The 22,186-nt window shown below is 37.5% G+C and overlaps 1 protein-coding gene across 1 annotated transcript in view; it reads right to left on the bottom strand.

Moving 5' to 3' along the window:
* The window catches only part of LRP1B (LDL receptor related protein 1B), a 2,196,232-nt gene that overhangs the window by 212,267 nt on the left and 1,961,779 nt on the right, over positions 1-22,186 (bottom strand). The window contains exon 67 of the mRNA XM_060411151.1: positions 1,536-1,652. Coding sequence (XP_060267134.1) covers positions 1,536-1,652 — 117 coding nt within the window. The remainder of the gene's footprint in view (positions 1-1,535; positions 1,653-22,186) is intronic.

Below are 22,186 nucleotides of genomic sequence, written 5' to 3'. Positions count from 1 at the left end.
AGCACTGCAGGCAGTCTCTTTACCAGCTGTGCCACAAGCGAAGTCCAAGAATACTGGAGTGGGTTATCTATCTGTTCCCCAGCGGATCTTCCCGACCAAGGAATTGAACTAGGGTCTCCTGCATTGCAGGTGGATTCTCTACCAATGGAGCTATCAGGGAAGCCAAAATAACATTGATAATTAACACTAAATTTTCCAAAACTAAGCTGAGTAGTTAATCTGTGTATTTAAGCTCTGAAATGAAATTAAAATAAATAAGAAGTACATGCATAATTGTTTCTTTTTTGAAATCACTCCTCTAGTCTTACCATCATTAGATCTTTATTTTAATCACTGGACAGAATCTTAGAACTGCTATATAATTTTTTTTAATTAATGATTAAAGAAATCCAGAACAATCTAATAAATCTCTGCAATGTACTTTACCTTTCTAAAGAGTATAATCAGTTGGGAGATATTTATATGAAGATGGAGTAATAAAGGTTTCTATATTCAAAGTATTTCATAATCATAATTATCCAGAGATTTCATATTTAAGGTCCCTGATCCTCAAATACTGGTCAGATTAAGTTTTGAAAGTGACTCAAACCATTAGTTGATATTTTGCAAACTGAATATCCAAGTGGTTTATTAAGGCTGTGATTCCACTGATTGTATGCTTTTATATAATATATCCCAACACTTTAACGTAACAATTCCTATTTTGTCTCCTGTATCATGGGAAATGAATGCTCTAAGTCCAATGTATAAGAGTGGATATTATTGTCATCATAAAACTCTTTTGGGAAGTAGTAGAATGTTAATATTTAATAACAGATTTTGATTATTATCTTAGTTTGAACATGATTATACTGCCTTTTTGTTTAAACAGCAGTATAAGAAAGTGCTGGTGAGAAATACATTCAGAAATGAATGCTAGAAGATAGAGATACTGTCACAATTTTACATACTGTCATGCTTTTTACAAACTAAAATTGCTGGCTAATTAATGTTTTTTAAACTTATTACATAAAAATGCAGAAGGCAGATGATGAAAATTGCTTTATTCTATTTTCAGAGAAAAGCATCCTGAATACATATGGTGTTCACCACTCCAGAGAGAATAAATGATATTTCACTGAAAGATGCTCATGGGTGAATTTGTAGTGTAAATGGATTTGAGACTGAAATAAAATGAATACCATCGGTTAAAGAATGATATGTTTTGTGTCTCCACATCATTCAGCTCTTTCTATGAACTTGCATCAGGGTTTTTTTCATTGCATACTAACAGGTTGCATTAAACCTCATGATACTTTCATACCAATCCTGATAACTGTAAGAAAATAACTCCCAGGATGAGCCATTTCAATAATTCTACCATTTGAGATTCAGGTCAATTTAGTCTGAATATTCTTGTTCAAATGTGAATATATGTATAAAAATGTGAGCTGCAAGACAGGTTCAAATTCATATCTTAACTAAACTAAAAATTGCTATCCTGCTTATTGAATAGGCTGTCAAGCTTGCAACATTCTCAAGCAAGAGTTACTTACTACAATTTTCTTCATCTGAATTATCACTGCAGTCATTTTGGCTATCACACCGCCAGTGATCTGGAATACAGTTGTTGTTTTTACACTGGAATTCATGAGGACCACAAGTCTTTTTATCTGTAATGGAAAGAATCAGAATTTGCATTGTTGGCTTCCATAAAGATATCCCTCATGGTGTCCTTACTGCTGTGTGAATCCAGGGGACATGACATTTCCTAGGACCTCAAGTCAGTTCTTAACTGAGAAGCATTCCTAGGAAAAATTAAAGGCAAATTCTGACTAATATTTCATTGTGAGCTAATTACAAAGCAACTGATTGGACCATCCACTCAACACAAGTCAGTCAATAAAAATAAAGATCAAGATTATTGAAAACTATCCTTGTCTTTAAGATACTCCTTCTCTAAGCCATCTTCTATTTTTGCTATAAAGTAGCAGCCATAAAGAAATAGTTATTAACCAAACTGTGTAGTTGCCATCCTGTCTTCCTTCTTTAGAAGTTCTTACTCAAAATTTACCTATGGTCAGCTGATCTAAATGTACAGATTACAATAGTGCCTGAGTAAAGATCTTATAAGTTCTTAAAATGCCAGTGTGTCTGAACCTCTAAACAACCCCACTGAGTGTCAGGAAATGTATTAAATAGCCCTTCACTTTACAAATGCTAAGGCAGATATTCTTAGAAGTTTAAGAACTTGATGCATTTTCACTACCACCAAACGACACAGCCAATTAAAAAAACAAAAGGTGTGTGTTGACTCCTGATTTGCTGTACTTTACGAAAAATCTGTGTCCATAGGACCCAGAATAAAAATTTACTTAATAAGAATTTATGCAAAGTTTAGATCAGATATTTAAAAATTTTCATGACTAATATCCAACTGTTTATAATCTACTCCATTGCTTCTTAAACTCTAATATGTGCATGCATTAATTATTGGGAATTTTGCTAACATGGAAATTGTGATTGAGTAGATCTAAAATTCTAACAAGTTCTCTAAGTGATATCATCTTTGATCTATGAAACACACTGAGTTAGCAAGGTCAAAGCATCAAGATGATATAAATTCAAGTACATAAAGTAATAAGAGTATTGATGTCAATGCACAATTTAAGATTTTCTTTTCACATACTTAGATCAACTCTTTTTTTGCTCAGTCATGTTAGAGATGGACAATGAAGTGTTAAAATGATTGAGATTGCTAAAATAAATTTACTAAGGGAGAGGAGAAGCTATTTGGTGGCCATTGCTACTCTTTACTGCAAATTGCATTTTACAAAATTCAAATTTAAATAATATTATGAAAATAAAAGTGTTTTAGGGTTAATTAAGAAAATCAGGTAATGATCATATATTGAAGATCCAGGCCACCTGTTGGGTATGGATTTTCATAAACATGATCACACTCAATCTTCATAACATTTCTAAGAAGTATTATTACATGCATTTAAGTAAATGAGATGTAAATCTTAAGAGTTTAAATGATTTCTCCAATTTTACTAAGGTCTTAGATGGCAAAGGAGGAATTTTTATCCAATTCTGCTCCAGAAACATTTTATATTTTTGTAGAAATTCTCATGATAGACCTCAATTGCACTGTTTTACTAATACGTATGTATTAGATATAGCCTAATAAATATATGCATACAGATAGAGAGAGAGGGAGAGATATTCCCCTCCTCCTCTTCCATCCTGCCTGCATACCTGCCTGTCTGGTAATGATTACTCAGAATTTAACTGTGTCACTGTGTTGAGTACTGTGTTTCATAATATATCCTTTTGCCTGTGCTATATACCTAACTCAGATTCAAAAATTGGTCCAAAATTTACAAAAGTTCTAATGTAGCATTATTCACACCTTAATCAAGCAACATGCTAAGATATTGGAATTTAAATAACCCTTGAAGATGTTATATCTGATACTGAACTATTTAGATAGTTACTTCATTTTGGAAATTAAAACAAATTCCTCTAAAACTAATACTATAGGTAACAGTAGTTTGATTTATTCCTTGCCATGTGTTGCTTGCATTATTTAAAATATTGTTAAATTTTTAGAATAGAGGAATATAAGAAAGCAATCTGGATCAGAGAAATAGACCATTTGACTTAGTATTACTTTGTACCCAGGCAATTCTCCATGATTACAAAAGGTTAACAATCAGAACCGAGTATCAGTATAATGGGTTTTTAAGTTTTCTCCCCTAAATTGTATCATATTTTGTGTTTGAAAGATACTTACACTTACAAGTTACAGTTATAAGTTCATTACAGTTCATTGCTAAGGTTTCCCTTTGGGGTGATGCAGAAAGAGTCACATGAAAATGTTAATTGCTTTATGTAAGGTTATTTGAATTTTACGTTTCCAAGCTATTTAACTTTTTGATCCATGACACTGCTTATAAACACTACAAATATAAACTATATAAACTATATAGGTATAAACAGCAGTTCTTGAATTGGTTACACATTAAAGTCACCAAGGGAACGTTAAAAAATCCCTCTGCCCAGTCCATCTCCATAGCAATAAAATCAGATTCTCTGGGGTGGAACCCACATATCAGTATTTTTATTAAAGCAAGCTGAATGATTCCAATGAGCAGCCAATACTGAAAATCACTGAACCTCAAAACCGACTGTAGAACAGAACATATATAGTTCCAAATTGTAATACTCCAGAAAAATACTCACAATATGTAGAGTTTTCTATTCATTCATATTGTTAAGTAAAAATGGAACAATGTTTTCATTTTTTGATATTATAAATTTGGAGAAGACAAACATAGTATTTGAAAACTTGTTTTCTTTTTAAATATATATTTTCATATGAGTTGTAGATACTCAGAAACAAATTGGATCCTCCCAGAAAGGTGGAGTGAGGGACCATCAAAAGAGAAAACTGTTTGTAATATATACTATATGGGGCTTCTTTATATGTGTACTGCCTAGTTCTCAAAAGAGAGAAAAGAATCTGGTTCTGTGATGCCTTGTGGAATAAGAACTGAGGAAGTGGACTGAGACACAGGGGTGAAAGATAGATTTAGTTTTCTCTTTATACCGAAAGGAAGCCAAAGGAAGCTATAAACTGCTGAATTAATAAATGAGTTTGGAATGTTACCACGCGATGTGTCAGACAGAGAGTTTCAATAGAGGAAGTCAACTGGGGGTCCCGGCCAGCAATGTCGGACCTTGCAATAGAAGCAAAAATTTGCAAACTACCACTTCAGGATTAAGCTCAAAGCAAAGTTTATTAAAGCATAGATATACTTTCAGAGAGAGAGAGAGAGCAGGAATGTTTTTGGAAAGTAAAACCAGCCCGCCTATACAGGCTTAGGGGCTTCCCAGGTGGCACTAGTGGGAAAGAACCCTCCTGCCAATGCAGGAGACATAAGAGATGCAGGTTCCATCCCTGTGTTAGGATGATCCCCTGGAGGAGAGCATGGCAACCCACTTCAGTATTTTTGCCTGGAGAATACCATGGGCAGAGGAGCCTGGTGGGCTGCAGTTCATAGAGTCTCAGAGTCAGACATGACTGATGTGACTTAAACCACATGCATACAGGCTTCAGGTTGTTTATAAGTTGTTCTATGAGGAGGTGAAATGTAATCATGGATAAAAGATGAAATAGCTATTTGATTGACTGCCCTGATATCTGTAACTCATTCATTAATGCTCATGTACCTATCCTTGGTTCACTAAGAAAAACCCATCATGGGTATGTCTATGGGGTAGATTTTATTATAATGTTGGTATATATCAAGTCTGAGTTTACTAGAAGTTCCACACCTATCTAGTCAGGGCATGCAATGCCCAGGGCCTTCTCTTATGTTACTGTGCTCCCTCTTTATAAGTTGCTCACCAACCAACCAGGGTTTCACAGGTTCTGGGTGAAGTCAGAGGAGGGTCTCCAGATGGTTGGGGCCTAACTGGTTGTCCCCCAAGCGAGAGTCCTCAGACAGATGGTGCTTAGCTGAATTATCCCCCTCTTGTTTCTTTCACCTCTGTCACTTCCTCATTGCTAATGTCCAACTACCTAATAGGATTGGCATAGGATACAACATCAATGCATATGTTTATTATATATCTATATATCCACAAAAACAAGAAATTAAACTTTTACAATGGTATCAATGAGACAACAAATACCCAGGAATAAAGCTAGCGAAATTTGTGCAAGACCAAGCTGGTTTTAGAAAAGGCAGAGGAACCAGAGATCAAATTGCCAACATCCGCTGGATCATGGAAAAAGCAAGAGAGTTCCAGAAAAAACATCGATTTCTGCTTTATTGACTATGCCAAAGCCTTTGACTGTGTGGATCACAATAAACTGTGGAAAATTCTGAAAGAGATGGGAATACAGACCACCTGACCTGCCTCTTGAGAAATCTGTATGCAGGTCAGGAAGAAACAGTTAGAACTGGACATGGAACAACAGACTGGTTCCAAATAGGAAAAGGAGTACATCAAGGATGTATATTGTCATCCTGCTTATTTAATTTCTATGCAGAGTACATCATGAGAAACGCTGGACTAGAAGAAACACAAGCTGGAATCAAGATTGCTGGGAGAAATATCAATAACCTCAAATATGCAGATGACACCACCCTTATGGCAGAAAGTGAAGGGGAACTAAAAAGCCTCTTGGTGAAAGTGAAAGAGGAGAGTGAAAAGTTGGCTTAAAGCTCAACATTCAGAAAACGAAGATCATAGCATCCGGTCCCATCACTTCATGAGAAATAGATGGGAAAACAGTGGAAACAGTGTCAGACTTTATGTTTTCGGGCTCCAAAATCACTGCAGATGTTGATTGCAGCCATGAAATTAAAAGACGCTTACTCCTTGGAAGAAAAGTTATGACCAACCTAGATAGCATATTGAAAAGCAGAGACATTACTTTGCTGACTAAGGTCCGTCTAGTCAAGGCTATGGTTTTCCTGTGGTCATGTATGGATGTGAGAGTTGGACTGTGAAGAAGGCTGAGCGCCGAAGAATTGATGCTTTTGAACTGTGTTGTTGGAGAAGACTCTTGAGAGTCCCTTGGACTGCAAGGAGATCCAACCAGTCCATTCTGAAGGAGATCAGCCCTGGGATTTCTTTTGGAAGGAATGATGCTAAAGCTGAAACTCCAGTACTTTGGCCACCTCATGCGAAGAGTTGACTCATAGGAAAAGACTCTGATGCTGGGAGGGATTGCGGGCAGGAGGAAAAGGGGATGACAGAGGATGAGATGGCTGGATGGCATCACGGACTTGATGGACGTGAGTCTGAGTGAACTGTGGGAGTTGGTGATGGACAGGGAGGCCTGGCGTGCTGGGATTCATGGGGTCCAAAGAGTCGATCATGACTGAGCGACTGAACTGAACTGATACTGAAAACCATAAAGCATTGCTGAGAGAAAGTTAATATGTCCAAGAAAATGCAGTGATATCTATATTCATTGACTAGAAGACTCAAATTGCTATAGCTTCCTCTAAATGAATTTACAGAATTAATGAAACCTTTACTAAAATTCCAGCAAGTTACTTTTGAAGGGATAGGTTATCCTAATCTAATTATTCTTAAGAAATTGATTATCATAAAATTATTTTGAATGCCAAGGATCTAGAACAATCAGCCAATACTGAGAAAAGAACAAAGCTAGAGTATTTACAGTACCTGATTTTAATTTACTTTAAAGTTACAGTATCAAGAGAGTATTAAACAAAATGAAAGCAGACATATGTCTATACATATAGTTAACTGATTTTCAACAAAGGCTCTAAATCAATTTAATGGGAAGAGGAAAGTCTTTTGTAGCAACTGTTATTAAAATAACTGCCATCTATATGAAAAAGATGAATCTCAACCCACCATACCCATACACAAAAATGAATCTCGGTTGATCATAAGTGTAATATAAAGCTTCTAGAATATAGGAAAATATTTGCATAATCTTATAGTAGGCAAAGATTGCTTGCTTACTAGGTCGCTTCAGTCATGTCCAACTCTTTGGGTCCCCATGGACTAGGGCCCTCCAGGCTCCTCTGTCCATGGGATTCTCCAGGAAAGAATACTTGAGTAAGTTGCCATGCCCTTCTCTGATTTCTTAGAACACATAAAATAATAATCAAAAAAACTGGTAAATAGAACTTAAGCAAAATTAAACTTTTTTATTCTCTAGAAGATATCATTAAGAAAAATGAACTGACAAACTTTTCTTCATATTAAAAAGTGAAATATTGAAATATGGAGTTTTTGTTTATTATGTTAATATTCTTCTGCAATCATCACTATCTATCTTCCAGTTCAGAAAACATAAAGATTACAGGCAGCTGGGTAACATGCAATGATTCTTGTTACAAAAAAGTAATGTAGTCACAGAAACACTGAAGCAAAAAGAATTATGATAATGAAACTGAGCCTCCGTAATGGAAGCTCCTTGTTTCTTCCTCCTGACTCTAACATCATAGAGTTAGAAGTATGGGGTTAGAATTGGAGTTCGCACCTTCTTTTCTATTGATAGAAAATCTTATCTACTACTGGGGGGCAGGATAACTGTCGGTTATCAAAACATAACCTCTTTATTATAGACATCGTTATGTTCCTTCTTTAAATCAACCTTATACAGTTTTGATCTCTCACTCTAAATCTGCCTCCAGGTCTCTATTAGCATCATATAGAAATGAATATACCTATATATGCTGCTAGCAAATATTCTAAAGCTCATTGACTGGTTATGAGTTCCTCAACAGTGATGATGCAAGTTGACTCTTCCTTATGTTCTATAATAGGGAGGGTTTACTGACACATAATTTTTTGGTTGACATAAACATAGTAGATTTATAACATTATTACTGGCTTTTTTGGGTCATTTTGAAATTACTATTTCCACCACTGGTGAAGCTATTATTCATGGACCACTGCCTCCTCTGTCACAAAGGGAAGATCTGTGACCCAAGGTGGATTCTTCCCTTAGAACAGAATTAGTCTGCAAAAATAACATGTTACTGATGTTTAAAAACATTTATTTTATAACTTAAACTAATAGATGATTCTTCTCTTTTAATATTAGAGAAGTATGAAGGAGGGCAGTGCAGGGATTGTATGGTGGCTAGAGAACATCCTGAGGAACACAGATTTCTATCATTCTGCTCCACCATCCTAAGTAATGGCTACCATTTTTCTTAGTCACTTCATGGCCCAAGATGACTACTAGTGCTTGAGTCATCACACTGCAGGCCTGAAGGAGGACAGAAGGGCAAAACAAGAAGGCTTTTTAAGAAAATTCCCCAAAATATTCATCCTGGAAGTCCCACCGAAGACTTCTGGTTACATTTCAAAGGTCAGAACTTAGTCATATGACAATATCTAGCTTCAAGGGGTGATAAGAAATTTGATGACTTACTCTGAATAACAATGCATCAACAAAAGATTTAGGCTTCTGTTTCTAAAGGGGAAATAAAAATGGGTAGATTGATGGGCGATTTAGGAGTCTCTGTCAATAAGTAAATGAGACCAATTAAAATCATTTGAGGTAATCTCCGTGACTGCTGAAAGGGAGAGGATTTCTTCTCTTTCATGATTACAAGTATTATAACCTCAAGTTTCCAAGGGTCGTTTAAAAACCATGTAGAGTACACCCATCTAAGAAGCCAAAGTAAGTAATAGTTCAAAACTGGAGGAAAAGATAAGCCTCTGACGACTCTATGTGAATTCTTAAATCCAAATTGTGCCTGAAGTCAACTCTATCCACTCCTTGAAAGTGAGGCAGAAAATTTATTTCCCCACTGGTTTGTGTTGAATTTCTGTCATTTACAGACAAGAGTCCTAACTGATATAAATACCATACTATATTTTGCTTATAAATAGTATGGACTCCTAATAGTAATATTCTTTTCTGTTTGTGATGATTTACATAATTTCCAAAGTATTTCATTGGCTTATAATACCTGGGAAATGCAGTCTCATTCTACAAGAAGTCTCAGAATTAGTCTTTATTTAAAAATGATTTGCAAACTCAGGCTTCCATGAAAATGGGAGTTGGTAAACCTTTTTTGAGCAAATTCTCTACATGACAAACGTGATTATAGCATTTAGTGATATTGATTATCTAGAAAGCTCCAGGTTGCCTTGCAGTGTCTGGTAGATCTGAAAATTAATTTCATGTTACTTCTCATCAATCAGGGTAATATTCCTCAATGAGCACTTACATGCACAACCTGTTCTTCTAGGGGAAGTGGAAATAATATGTGAATGCACCAGCAGTTGAGAATAACAATGCCAGCTGTAGCTTGTCCCAGTGGGATTCTCTTAGTTCTGTTTTGCTTTTGAATTTTTGATTTTTTTAAACTTTTACATTAGTCTTCCAGGTAGAGAAGATAAAGGCTTTAAGTAAAACAAAGTAACAATGACATATTTTCTTTACAAAGAGGTGAATCTATAATAAGCTAGCTCTCGAGAAGCTCCAATCATAGCATTTTTAAAATTGCATTTTAATGCAATGTATGTAATTTTCAGCAAAAATTTTTCGAATGCACATTATGCAGTTTTAGAAATTATCATATTACATCCTGTAATGCCATCTATCACACTTGACAAGAATTTGTGATTTGTTTTTTAATTTAGAAACTTATATTGTAAACTTAGGGGGGTGAAGTGAGGGGAGCTCATTCCAGTATGCATCTAAAACACAGTTTTCTTTTCGTTTATCTCCAATACCCTGAAACCTTAGAGTCACAATTTATATCATTCACAATGCTTAGGAGAAACACTGCTTTTTGTGTAGAGGAAAGGGTGTATGAAAAGAAGCATGTTTTAGCAATAGCATTGTCTGGTGACCAATTTCACTTTATGCTAGCCTACCTAAAGTCTTTATTGTCATATCATCTCTTATTTTCATATGAAAAATCAGTTCAATAGAGAAGATAGTGGAAAGTCATGATAACAGCATAGACTCTATTTTTAAGAACTCAAATAACAGCTGTAAGGAAGTTACTGGAAAAGGATAAAAAGAAGTAGATATAGTTGAGCCAGATGAGAGTGACCAATAGTTGTCAGTCTTAGACTCTAACCTAATTATGGGGATATATGGTAGGATGCTCTCTTGCCTCTTACATACTTAGACAATCTTTAAGATTCCCATCTTTCATTTTTTTTCCTTTAAAATGAATTTAATGCATATTTATATCTGATATAAACTGAAAACAAAGGTTTTATTGTAAATTCATGGTGGGAGCAGAAGAGAAACAACACGTTGAGCTATTCAGGGTCTCTCAAATGGAGGGATATCCTCAGATTCTCGAACCCCAAAGTAATGAAGTCTTGTTCTGGTGTATGGATTTTTGAAATGCATGCTGTCAGTGCCCCAGCTACAATCTTTGGTACTCATCACCCCTTGTCTATGCTAATCCAGTGACTTTCATTAAAAAAAAAAACCCTGGATTTTAGTTGCTTTACAGCATTGTGCTTCTGCTGCACAATGAGGTAAATTAGCTATATGTATACACATATACTCTCCCTCTTGAACCGACCTCCCATCTACCCCTACATCACACCCCTACATCCCACCCTCTCTTTCATCACAGAGCATAACAGAGCTCCCTGTTAAGCCAGTGGCTTCTAATTACAAGCATGTGGGACTCTCTGCTTGGCCCTGATCTGGAAGTGCTTTTTAGGGCACTATGCCCTTCTCTTCCTTGGAGCTGTGTTAAACAAATGACTGACAGGATCTGGTGAATAAATATCTCAGCTCTCTCCTTTGTTTAGGGTAACTGATTATTCTACACTATCTTACAGAATTTCCTTGTAGAATGGATCTCATTCCTGCAATAAATTGCTCAATAATGTACTTTCTATTTCCCCTTCGCTTCCTTGGTTAACTAACTGCCCATCATTACTGATTTGCGGAATCATTTCCCCAATAAACCACTTATATTCAAAATCTTGTGAATGCAAGTTCTAATTCTAGGAAAACTCAACATAAGAGAGGATGTACTGTGCTGTGCTTAATCGTATCTAACTCTTTGTGTCCCCATTGACTGTAGCCCGCCAGGCTCCTCTGTCCATGTGGATTCTCTCGGCAAGAATACTGAAGTGCATTGCCTTGTCCTCCTCCAGGCAATCTTCCCAACCCAGGGATCGAAGTCAGGTCTCCCACATTGCAGGTGGATTCTGTACCTTCTGATCCACCAGGGAAGGGGTGATGATATATGTTGTCATTTAGTCAACAAACATGAATTAATGCCTATCATGTACTTGGCACTGTTCTGAGCTCATAGGGTTTATATTAATGAAGAAAACTGGCATAAATTCCTACCCTCATTGAATTTATATACTAATGGCCAAGTGGCGATTTGAGACTAGAAAGATAAAACAACAACGGCAACAACAACAACAAAAACGTTGACTGGAGGGTAAAGAGTGCTATAGTGAGAAACAGAGAAGAGAATAGAGAATGTGTATGGAAGGGGGATTTCAAATGATAGTCTGCAAATGCTATATTAAGAAAGTGACCTTGGGCTTTCTCTGTTGGTCCAGTGGCTAAGACTCTACGCTCCCATTACAGGGGGCCAGAGTTCAATTCTTGGTCGGGGAACTAGATCCCACACACTACAACTAAAGATTCTATTAGCACAGCCAAATAAATAAATACTTTTTTTTTTTCCTTTAAAAGATAGTTTTAAAATAAAGTGACCTTGAAAATTGGCAAAGAGACAAGGATTGAACCATGTTACACCCCAGGAAGAAATAGGACCTTGAAAGAATAAGCAGGCCTGGAAAGTCCAGGAAAACAGGGAGGTGAAGGTGGCTGAAGGAGAGGAAACAGGTCAACTTCAGCAAGAGTGCTGGGAGAGATCAGGAAGACAGTCCATTGGTGCGGATAGGCACTGACGCTAATCAAGGCTTTGTACAGAACTTCTCTTGTTTCTCTTCCTTGGATGAGAGCATCTATATTTGGCCACTTTCTTTTTGACAAATGAATCTGAAATACATTTTAAAATGTATGCCAAAATAAAGATGGAAATTTGAATGACTGCTAAATGGCTATAGCAATACAGAAACCCCAATCTTAGAAACACCATGATGGATTCTTTGGTCTGCATATATTCTGGATAATTACCTGTTTCTCAGCTTTTGTGTCATACTTACAAAGCTTATCAGTAGCATACACTGATAAAGGTATGCAAGGTACAAAAGTGAGCCAAATTCATCTCTGAAAGAAAACTGAGACTCCTACAGAATGAAATGCATCTAGGGACAAGATTTATTGACTAGAGGTCAATAATTTGATTTACCGACTAGACTTACTGCATAAAAGTACCAAATAGGTCTATCATTTCAACCAGAATTGTATTTCCTTTTTTATAGCACCAGCGTTTTTTCATTTCATTGTGGTTGGTACATCAAAATTTGGTTATACAAAGAGATTTGTAAGTAAATATTGTTATGAGCAATCTTTTAAAATTGATATTAGTATTTTCAGATTCCAGTTTGAATTTTATGTTTTAGTTTGCAAACAACAATAGCACCTAGGATTTGTTGACTGTTTTATCTAAGTTCAAGGATAACCTTGATTCATGTGATCCACCGAACAACTCAGAAAGGAATGTATATTGAACAACTGAGAATACTAAACCTCACATTACAATAAATTACTTGTCCCAAAGCCCACAGCTCTTAAACTGCAAAACCAGGTCTTGAATTCATATAATCTCATTAATACCTATACTATAAACCATACTGAATCCCTCCAAAAAAAAAAGTTCTCCACTGCTTCCTTCTTTTGCCACTTTATTCCAAGATCTCAGTTTTATGGACTAAATGACTAAAATTGCAAACATGTCAAAAGTTGAGCTAAAGTGAACTCAAGGGAAACACAGTTGCCTTTATAAAACCCTGAAGCTGCAAAAGGTCTAACCTCAGAGGGAAAAATATTATATTTGTGTAAGGAGTGTAATTTACACTCAGAGATAAATATGGACAAAATTTCAAAGTCTTCAGTGATAAGATTTGTTATTTCTGAACTGTGTGAACTTAAAAAAAATAATTTGGCATACATTCTAATTTGAGGAAAACAATTTTGCTTATTAAAAAAATATGGGGGTCTGTCTCTGTTTCAGTGCAAAATGTGTCCCTTACTTGACTTACAGTTCAACCAGGTGCTACATATCAGTAAATGATCATATCAGCCTTTATCTCATCATTTCTTATTGGCTGCCTAGTCAGCAAGGTATTGATTTGTTTTTTAAGATTCTGCTTACAGTACATGATTGTTTACTTGGCTTACTCCCAAATGTCTTTTAAAACCTTAATAGTGCACTTCCATGTTAGATGGCTTTATTCACCTTTTAATAAGCCTGCTTGCCTTCTATATTAATATCTCATCTGCTTCCAGATACATATTTCTCAGAGAGACAACAGGTTATGAAAAGAAATACAAAAAACAAACAAAAAAAAAAAACACAAAATACAGTGCTTGGGCTGAATTTAATCTGGCAATTTAAATAAATTCAAATAAAATTCACATTTTAATTCAGCCATTAGACCCATGCAGAAAGCAAAGTATCTCAATGGAAAACATGAATCATCATTAAACCTACATTAATTTAGCTCACCCAAATATTCTTTCAAGTTCTAATGTGTCACTATAAACAATGAAGAATCAGAATTGTTCTTTATATTACACTTTATTAACTCTAAGAAAGAAAAGAATCATCACTACAAAACATATATCCATGATGGGATATATCATCAAATTAATCAAATTATTATCTACAGTGGAGGCAAACTGAAAGTATTGTTACAGGACAAGGTTAAAACCTCTGACTGGGAATAGCTACTAAGCAGAAGGGAAAGCAAGAGGAACCCACTGACTTGGGGGTTGGTTTGATTCATTAGAGACACGGTTTCCAATGTATCCATTCACACACCACCTTCATTAATTTACCATTTTTCCAGTATCATCTATACCAGTATTTATTTAATACATTTTTAAACAGCTTAATTTGCTAATATTAAACTCCACAATGAGCCACAGATTATCGATATCATGATCTGATATGCTAGTGTTTACATTCTAAATCTTTGTAAGATACAAAATTACTCTGTGTAATTAGCATCACAGACTCAATGGACATTAGTTCAGTTCAGTCGCTCAGTCGTGTCCGACTCTTTCGATCCCATGAATCGCAGCAGGCCAGACCTCCCTGTCTATTACGAACTCCCAAGTTCACTCAGACTCATATCCATCGAGTCAGTGATGCCATCCAGCCATCTCATCCTCTGTCATCCCCTTCTCCTCCTGCCCCCAATCCCTCCCAGCATCAGACTCCAGGAGATAGTGAAGGATAAGGAAGCTTAGAATGTTGAAGTCCATGGAGTCACAAAGGGTCTAACACAACTTAGCAGCTAAACAACAATTACTCTGTGTACTATGTGAAGTCATCCCTTGTTTAGATGTTATGTGCTTGCTATAAATCCAGAATTATTGCTTTAGGGCAGTTTTTTCCAAGTATTTTAAAGAGTAAAACACACATACAAACACACACTTATACACACACACACAGAAACATACACGTGAATTAGAGACCTCTTATTGACAATGTGTGTGTGCTTGCTAAGTCACTTCAGTTGTGTCCGACTCTTTGCTGCCCCAAGGATCGTAGCCTGCCATGTTTCTCTTTCCATTGCATTCTACAGGCAAGAATACTGGAGTGGGTTGCCATGTCTTACTCCAGGGTATCTTCCCCACCCAGGGAGTGAACCCGGATCTCTTAATCTCCTGCATTCTCAGGGGGTTCTTTACCACTAGCGCCATCTGGGATGCCCCTTGTTGAAAGTGCTTGTGAAAGTGAAAGTTGTTCAGTCATGTATGACTCTTTGGGACCCCATGAGCTATACAGTCCATGAAATTCTCCAGGCCAGAATACTGGAGTGGGTAGCTTCTCCCTTTTCCAGGGGATCTTCCCAACCCAGGGATCAAACCCAGGTCTCCCTCACTGCAGGCAGATTCTTTACTAGCTGAGCCACAAGGGAAGACCAAAAGTACTTGTAGTTTAACACAATTATCTTATATTATATACTTTAGGTGTTACTGTGGACTCAACAGGACTCTTATAATAACATTTAGGTGTTCTGGGTCTGCAACTGATTTTCTTTCCCCAGGGCACTGACACGTTTCTCTTACAAAAGAAATTTATCAAAAGAAAAATAAATCAAGTTCAGTTCAGTCACTCAGTCTTGTCTGACTCTTTGTGACCCCATGGACTGCAGCATGCCAGGCCACCCTGCCCATTAGCAACTACCAAAGTCCACTCAAATTCATGTCCATTGAGTTGGTAATGCCATATAAACAACTTACTTCTGTCATCCCTTCTCCTCCCACCCTCAATCTTTCCCAGCATCAGGGTCTTTTCAATGAGTCAGCTACTCGCATCAGGTGGCCAAAGTATTGGAGTTGCAGCTTCAGCATCAGACCTTCCAAAGAATATTCAGGACTGATTTCCTTTGGGTGGACTGGTTAGATCTTCCTTCAGTCCAAAGGACTCTCAAGAGTCTTCTCCAACACCCCAGTTCAAAAGCATCAATTCTTTGGCACTCAGCTTTCTTTATCGTCCAACTCTCACATCACACACATGAATACTGGAAAGACCATAGCTTTGACTGGATGGACCTTTTTTGGCAAAGTTATGTCTTTACTTTTTAATATGCTGTTTAGGTTTTTCATAACTTTTCTTCCAAAGAGCAAGTGACTTTTAATATCATGGCTCCAGTAATCGCTGACCATGATATATCATTACACAGATCAAGCTTATGATTTGTGTAATTTAGTAATTTTTGGAATTTGTGACTGTGGTAATTATTCTTTTGGTTTAATTCAGTCGCTCAGTCGTGTCTGACTCTTTGTGACCCCAAGAATTGCAGCACGCCAGGCCTCCGCGTCCATCACCAACTCCTACAGTTCACTCAGACTCACGTCCATCAAGTCGGTAATGCCATCCATCCATCTCATCCTCGGTCATCCCCTTCTCCTGCTGCCCCCAATCCCTCCCAGCATCAAAGTCTTTTCCAATGAGTCAACTCTTCGCATGAGGTGGCCAAAGTACTGGAGTTTCAGCTTTAGCATTATTCCTTCCAGAGAAATCCCAGGGCTGATCTCCTTCAGAATGGACTGGTTGGATCTCCTTGCAGTCCAAGGGACTCTCAAGAGTCTTCTCCAGCACCACAGTTCAAAAGCATCCATTCTTTGGCGCTCAGCCTTCTTCACAGTCCAACTCTCACATCCATACATGACCACAGGAAAAACCATAGCCTTGACTAGATGGACCTTAGTCAGCAGGTAATGTCTCTGCTTTTGAATATGCTATCTAGGTTGGTCTTAACTTTTCTTCCAAGGAGTAAGCATCTTTTAATTTCATGGCTGCAATCACTATCTGCAGTGATTTTGGAGCCCCCAAAAATAAAGTTTGACACTGTTTCCACTGTTTCCCCATCTATTTCCCATGGGGAAATGGGACCAAATGTCATGATCTTCGTTTTCTGAATGTTGAGCTTTAAGCCAACTTTTTCACTCTCCTCTTTCACTTTCATCAAGAGGCTTTTTAGTTCCTCTTCACTTTCTGCCATAAGGGTGGTGTCATCTGCATATCTGAGGTTATTGATATTTCTCCCGGCAATCTTGATTCCAGCTTGTGTTTCTTCCAGTCCAGCGTTTCTCATGATGTACTCTGCATAGAAGTTAAATAAGCAGGGTGACAATATACAGCCTTGATTTACTCCTTTTCCTATTTGAAACCAGTCTGTTGTTCCATGTCCAGTTCTAACTGTTGCTTCCTGACCTGCATACAGATTTCTCAAGAGGCACGTCAGGTGGTCTGGTATTGCCATCTCTTTCAGAATTTTCCACAGTTTATTGTGATCCACACAGTCAAAGGCTTTGGCATAGTCAATAAAGCAGAAATCGATGTTTTTCTGGAACTCTCCTGCTTTTTGCATGATCCAGCAGATGGCAATTTGATCTCTGATTCTTCTGCCTTTTCTAAAACCAGCTTGAACATGAAGTTCATGGTTCACATATTGCTGAAAACTGGCTTGGAGAGTTTTGAGCATTACTTTACTAGCGTGTGAGATGAGTGCAATTGTGTGGTAGTTTGAGCATTTTTGGCATTGCCTTTCTTTGGGATCAGAATGAAAACTGACCTTTTCCAGTCCTGTGGCCACTGCTGAGTTTTCCAAATTTGCTGGCATATTGAGTGCAGCACTTTCACAGCATCATCTTTCAGGATTTGAAATAGCTCAACTGGAATTCCATCAACTCCCCCAGCTTTGTTTGTAGTGATGCTTTCTAAGCCCACTTGACTTCACATTACAGGATGTCTGGCTCTAGATGAGAGATCACACCATTGTGATTATCTTGGTCATGAAGATCTTTTTTGTACAGTTCTGTGTGTTCTTGCCACCTCTTCTTAATATCTTGTGCTTCTGTTAGGTCCATACCATTTCTGTCCTTTTTCAAGCCCATCTTTGCATGAAATGTTACCTTGTTATCTCTAATTTTCTTGAAGAGATCTCTAGTCTTTCCCATTCAGTTCTTTCTCCCTATTTCTTTGCATTGATTGCTGAAGAAGGCTCTCTTATCTCTTCTTGCTCTTCTTTGGAACTCTGCATTCAGATGCTTATATCTTTCCTTTCCTCCTTTGCTTTTTGCCTCTCTTCTTTTCACAGCTATTTGTAAGGCCTCCCCAGACAGCCATTTTGCTTTTCTGCATTGTTTTTCCATGGAGATGGTCTTGATCCCTGTCTCCTGTACAGTGTCACAAACCTCATTCCATAGTTCATCAGGCACTCTATCTTTCAGATCTAGGCCCTTAAATCTATTTCTCACTTCCACTGTATAATCATAAGGGATTTGATTTAGGTCATACCTGAATGGTCTAGCGGTTTTCCCTACTTTCTTTAATTTGAGTCTGAATTTGGCAATAAAGAGTTCATGATCTGAGCACAGTCTCATCCTGGTCTTGTTTTTGCTGACCATATAGAGCTTCTCCATCTTTGGCTGCAAAGAATATAATCAATCTGATTTCGGTGTTGACCATCTGGTGATGTCCATGTGTAGAGTCTTCTCTTGTGTTGTTGGAAGAGGGTGTTTGCATGTTGTTGTTCAGTCGCTAAGTCATGTCCAATTTTTTTCAACCCTATGAACTACAGCATGCCAAGCTCTTCTGTCCTCTACTAACTGCCAGAGTTTGCCCAAATTCATGTTCATTGAGTCCACGATGCTATCTAACCATCTCATCCTCTGCCACCCTCTACTTCTTTTGCCTTCAATCTTTCCCAGCATCAGGGTCTTTTCCAATGAGTCAGCTCTTTGCATCATGTGACCAATGTATTGGAGCTTCAACTTCCAGTGAATATTCAGGGTTGATTTCCTTTAGGATTGACTGGTTGGATTTCCTTGTTGTCCAAGGGACTCTCAACAGTCTTCTCTAGCATCACAGCTCAAACGTATCAATTCTTTCGTGCTCAGCCTTCTGTATGGTTGAACTCTCAGATCCATACATGACTACTGGGAAAAGCATAGCTTTGACTATATGGACCTTTATTGACAATGTGGCATCTCTGCTTTTTAATATGCTGTCTTGGTTTGTCATAGCTTTACTTCCAAGGATCAAGTGTCATTTAATTTCATGGCTGCAGTCACTGAATGATTTTGGAGCATAAGAAAATAAAATCTGTCCCTGGTTCCACTTTTTCCCCTTCTATTTGCCATGAAGTGAAGTGATGAAACCAGATGCCATGATCTTAGTTTTTTAATGTTGTGTTACAAGCCAGCTTAAGAGCATCGTTATGTGATATAAACATTCAACTGAACAATGGGTAGGAAAAAAGTCATCAGAATTGTCACCAAAATTATAAAGGTAGACAAATGCTTAATCCCTGGAATTCTGTGCTTTTTCCCATAAAAAATTAGATAAAGATTTTCCTTTTGGTAAAAGGAATATGCATATCACTCATAATGAAGGTAGAAGAGAGTCAAAATTCAATTATCTCAGTAACATATTTGAGAAGGGAAAGATATTTATAATGACTATTGGATATGGAACAACAGAATGAGTCCAAGTAGGAAAAGAAGCATGTCAAGGCTGTATATTGTCACTCTGCCTATTTAACTTATATGCAGAGTACATCATGAAAAATGCTGGGCTGGATGAAGCACAAGCTGGAGTCAAGATTACCAGGAGATATATCAATAACCTCATAAATTCAGATGCTATCACCCTTATGGCAGAAAGTGAAGAAAACTAAAGAGACTCTTGATGAAAGTGAAAGAAGAGAGTGAAAAACTTGGCTTAAAGTTCAACTTTCAGAAAACTAAGATCATGGCATCCAGTCCCATCACTTCATGGCAAATAGACAGGGAAAGAGTGGAAACAGTGGCTGACTTTATTTTGGGGGGCTCCAAAATCATTGCAGATGGTGACTGCTACCATGAAATAAAAAAAACACTCACTCCTTGGGAGGAAAGTTGTGACCAATCTAGACAGCATATTAAAAAGCAGCAACATTATTTTGCCAACAAAGGTCCCTCTAATCAAGGCTATGGTTTTTCCAGTAGTCATGTATGGATGTGAGAGTTGGACTATAAAGAAAGCTGAGCACTGAAGAATTGATGCTTTTGAATTGTGGTGTTGGAGAAGACTCTTGAGTGTCCCTTGACATGCAAGGAGATCCAACCAGTCCATCCTAAAGGAGATCAGTCCTGGGTGTTCATTGGAAGGACTGATGTTGAAGCTGTAACTCCAATACTATGGCCACTTTATGTGAAAAACTGACTCATTTGAAAAGACCTTGATGATGGGAAAGACTGAAGGTGGGACGAGAAGTGGATGTCAGAGGATAAGATGGTTGTATGGCATCACTGACTTGATGGACATGAGTCTGTGTAAACTCCAGGAGCTGGGGATGGACAGGGAGGCCTGGCATGTTGCAGTCCATGGGGTTGCAAAGAGTTGGACATGACTGAGCAAATGAACTGAACTGAACTGAACTACATTTATTGATTGAGATCTTATTAGTATTGGGAAGAAAATAAAGGAGGAATGAGCTGCAAAGAGAAACTAAAAGGAAAGAACAATTATGAAGAGATAGGAGGTGAAGAGGTGAGAAGGAAGATGGAGGAAGGAGAAACTGGAGTTAAACTTCCTGGAAGAAGTAAAGAAAAAAATTTCTTACTCTATTCAAACTGAAGAATATTTGAAAGACTTAAGAAAACTTAGGTTTGTAGATCTATGAATTAAAGAAATTTATCAGTCATTTTGTTTTGTAGAACATTAAATCTGAGCTGAGGGTAAAAACAGGTACATAGAAAACTGAGATTTTCTTGGCTTGCAATGCTAAGAAATAAACTGATAATTCAGCAACGGTGAGTCAAATTTTGTTCCACCAGAGATCTGAACAAAATTTCTTGCATCTAGATGAAAAGTGTTTAATAAATATAATACATACATCAAATTTCTATAAGGTTTCTGTATCTATACGAGAAAACATTTTATTGAATTCCTTATTTTAATAGAAACTTTTAAAACAGTTTCAGTTAAAAATTAAACTGATATCCTGCTTAGTTAGGAATGCATTCTTTGCATTATATAGTTTCTCTCCTTTTGGGCATAGAAATGAACTTCAATAAAAACTGATCATTAAAACAATTTAAACAATTTAGGTGGCTAATTTAAAAAATAAGATCATGGCATCTGGTCCCATCACTTCATGGGAAATAGATGGAGAAACAATGGAAACAGTGTCAGACTTTATATTTTGGGGCTCCAAAATCACGGCAGATGGTGATTGCAGCCATGAAATTAAAAGACGCTTACTCCTTGGAAGAAAAGTTATGACCAACCTGGAGAGCATATTCAAGAGCAGAGACATTACTTTGCCAACAAAGGTCCATCTAGTCAAGGCTGTGGTTTTTCCAGTAGTCATGTATGGATGTGAGAGTTGGACTGTGAAGAAAGCTGAGCACTGAAGAATGGATGCTCTTGAACTGTGGTGTTGGAGAAGACTCTTGAGAGTCCCTTGGACTTCAAGGAGATCCAACCAGTCCATTCTAAAGGAGATCAGCCCTGGGTGTTCTTTGGAAGGAATGATGCTAAAGCTGAAACTCCAGTACTTTGGGCACCTCAGAGTCTTGGAAAGGACTCTGATGCTGAGAGGGATTGGGGACAAGGAGGAGAAGAGGATGACAGGATGAGATGGCTGGATGGCATCACCGACTCAATGCACATGAGTTTGAGTGAACTCCGGGAGTTGGTGATGGACAGGGAGGCCTGGCATGCTGCAATTCATGGGGTCACAGAGTCGGACATGACTGAGTGACTAAACTGAACTGAATTTTAAAAAATATAATTATACTCCATTGGTATTTTTATGTGGACCATATTTGGATTTTTGTTATTTGCACATGTTAAAGATGCTGCCTGGGGGGAAGAAATTTGATAAATAATCATATCTAAACTTCTACATTTAGGGTGTAGAACAGCCTCAGAACTTATGTCACTTGCCCAAGTCACACTAGTCAGTCAGTCAGCTCAGTCGTTCAGTCGTGTCCGAATCTTTGTGACCCCATGACCACAGCATGCCAGGCCTCCCTGTCCATCACCAACTCCCGGAGTTT

The sequence above is a fragment of the Ovis aries genome, chromosome 2, assembly GCF_016772045.2.
Source record: "Ovis aries strain OAR_USU_Benz2616 breed Rambouillet chromosome 2, ARS-UI_Ramb_v3.0, whole genome shotgun sequence".
NCBI classification, from domain to species: domain Eukaryota; kingdom Metazoa; phylum Chordata; class Mammalia; order Artiodactyla; family Bovidae; genus Ovis; species Ovis aries.
This window is presented reverse-complemented; position numbering and strand designations above follow the sequence as displayed.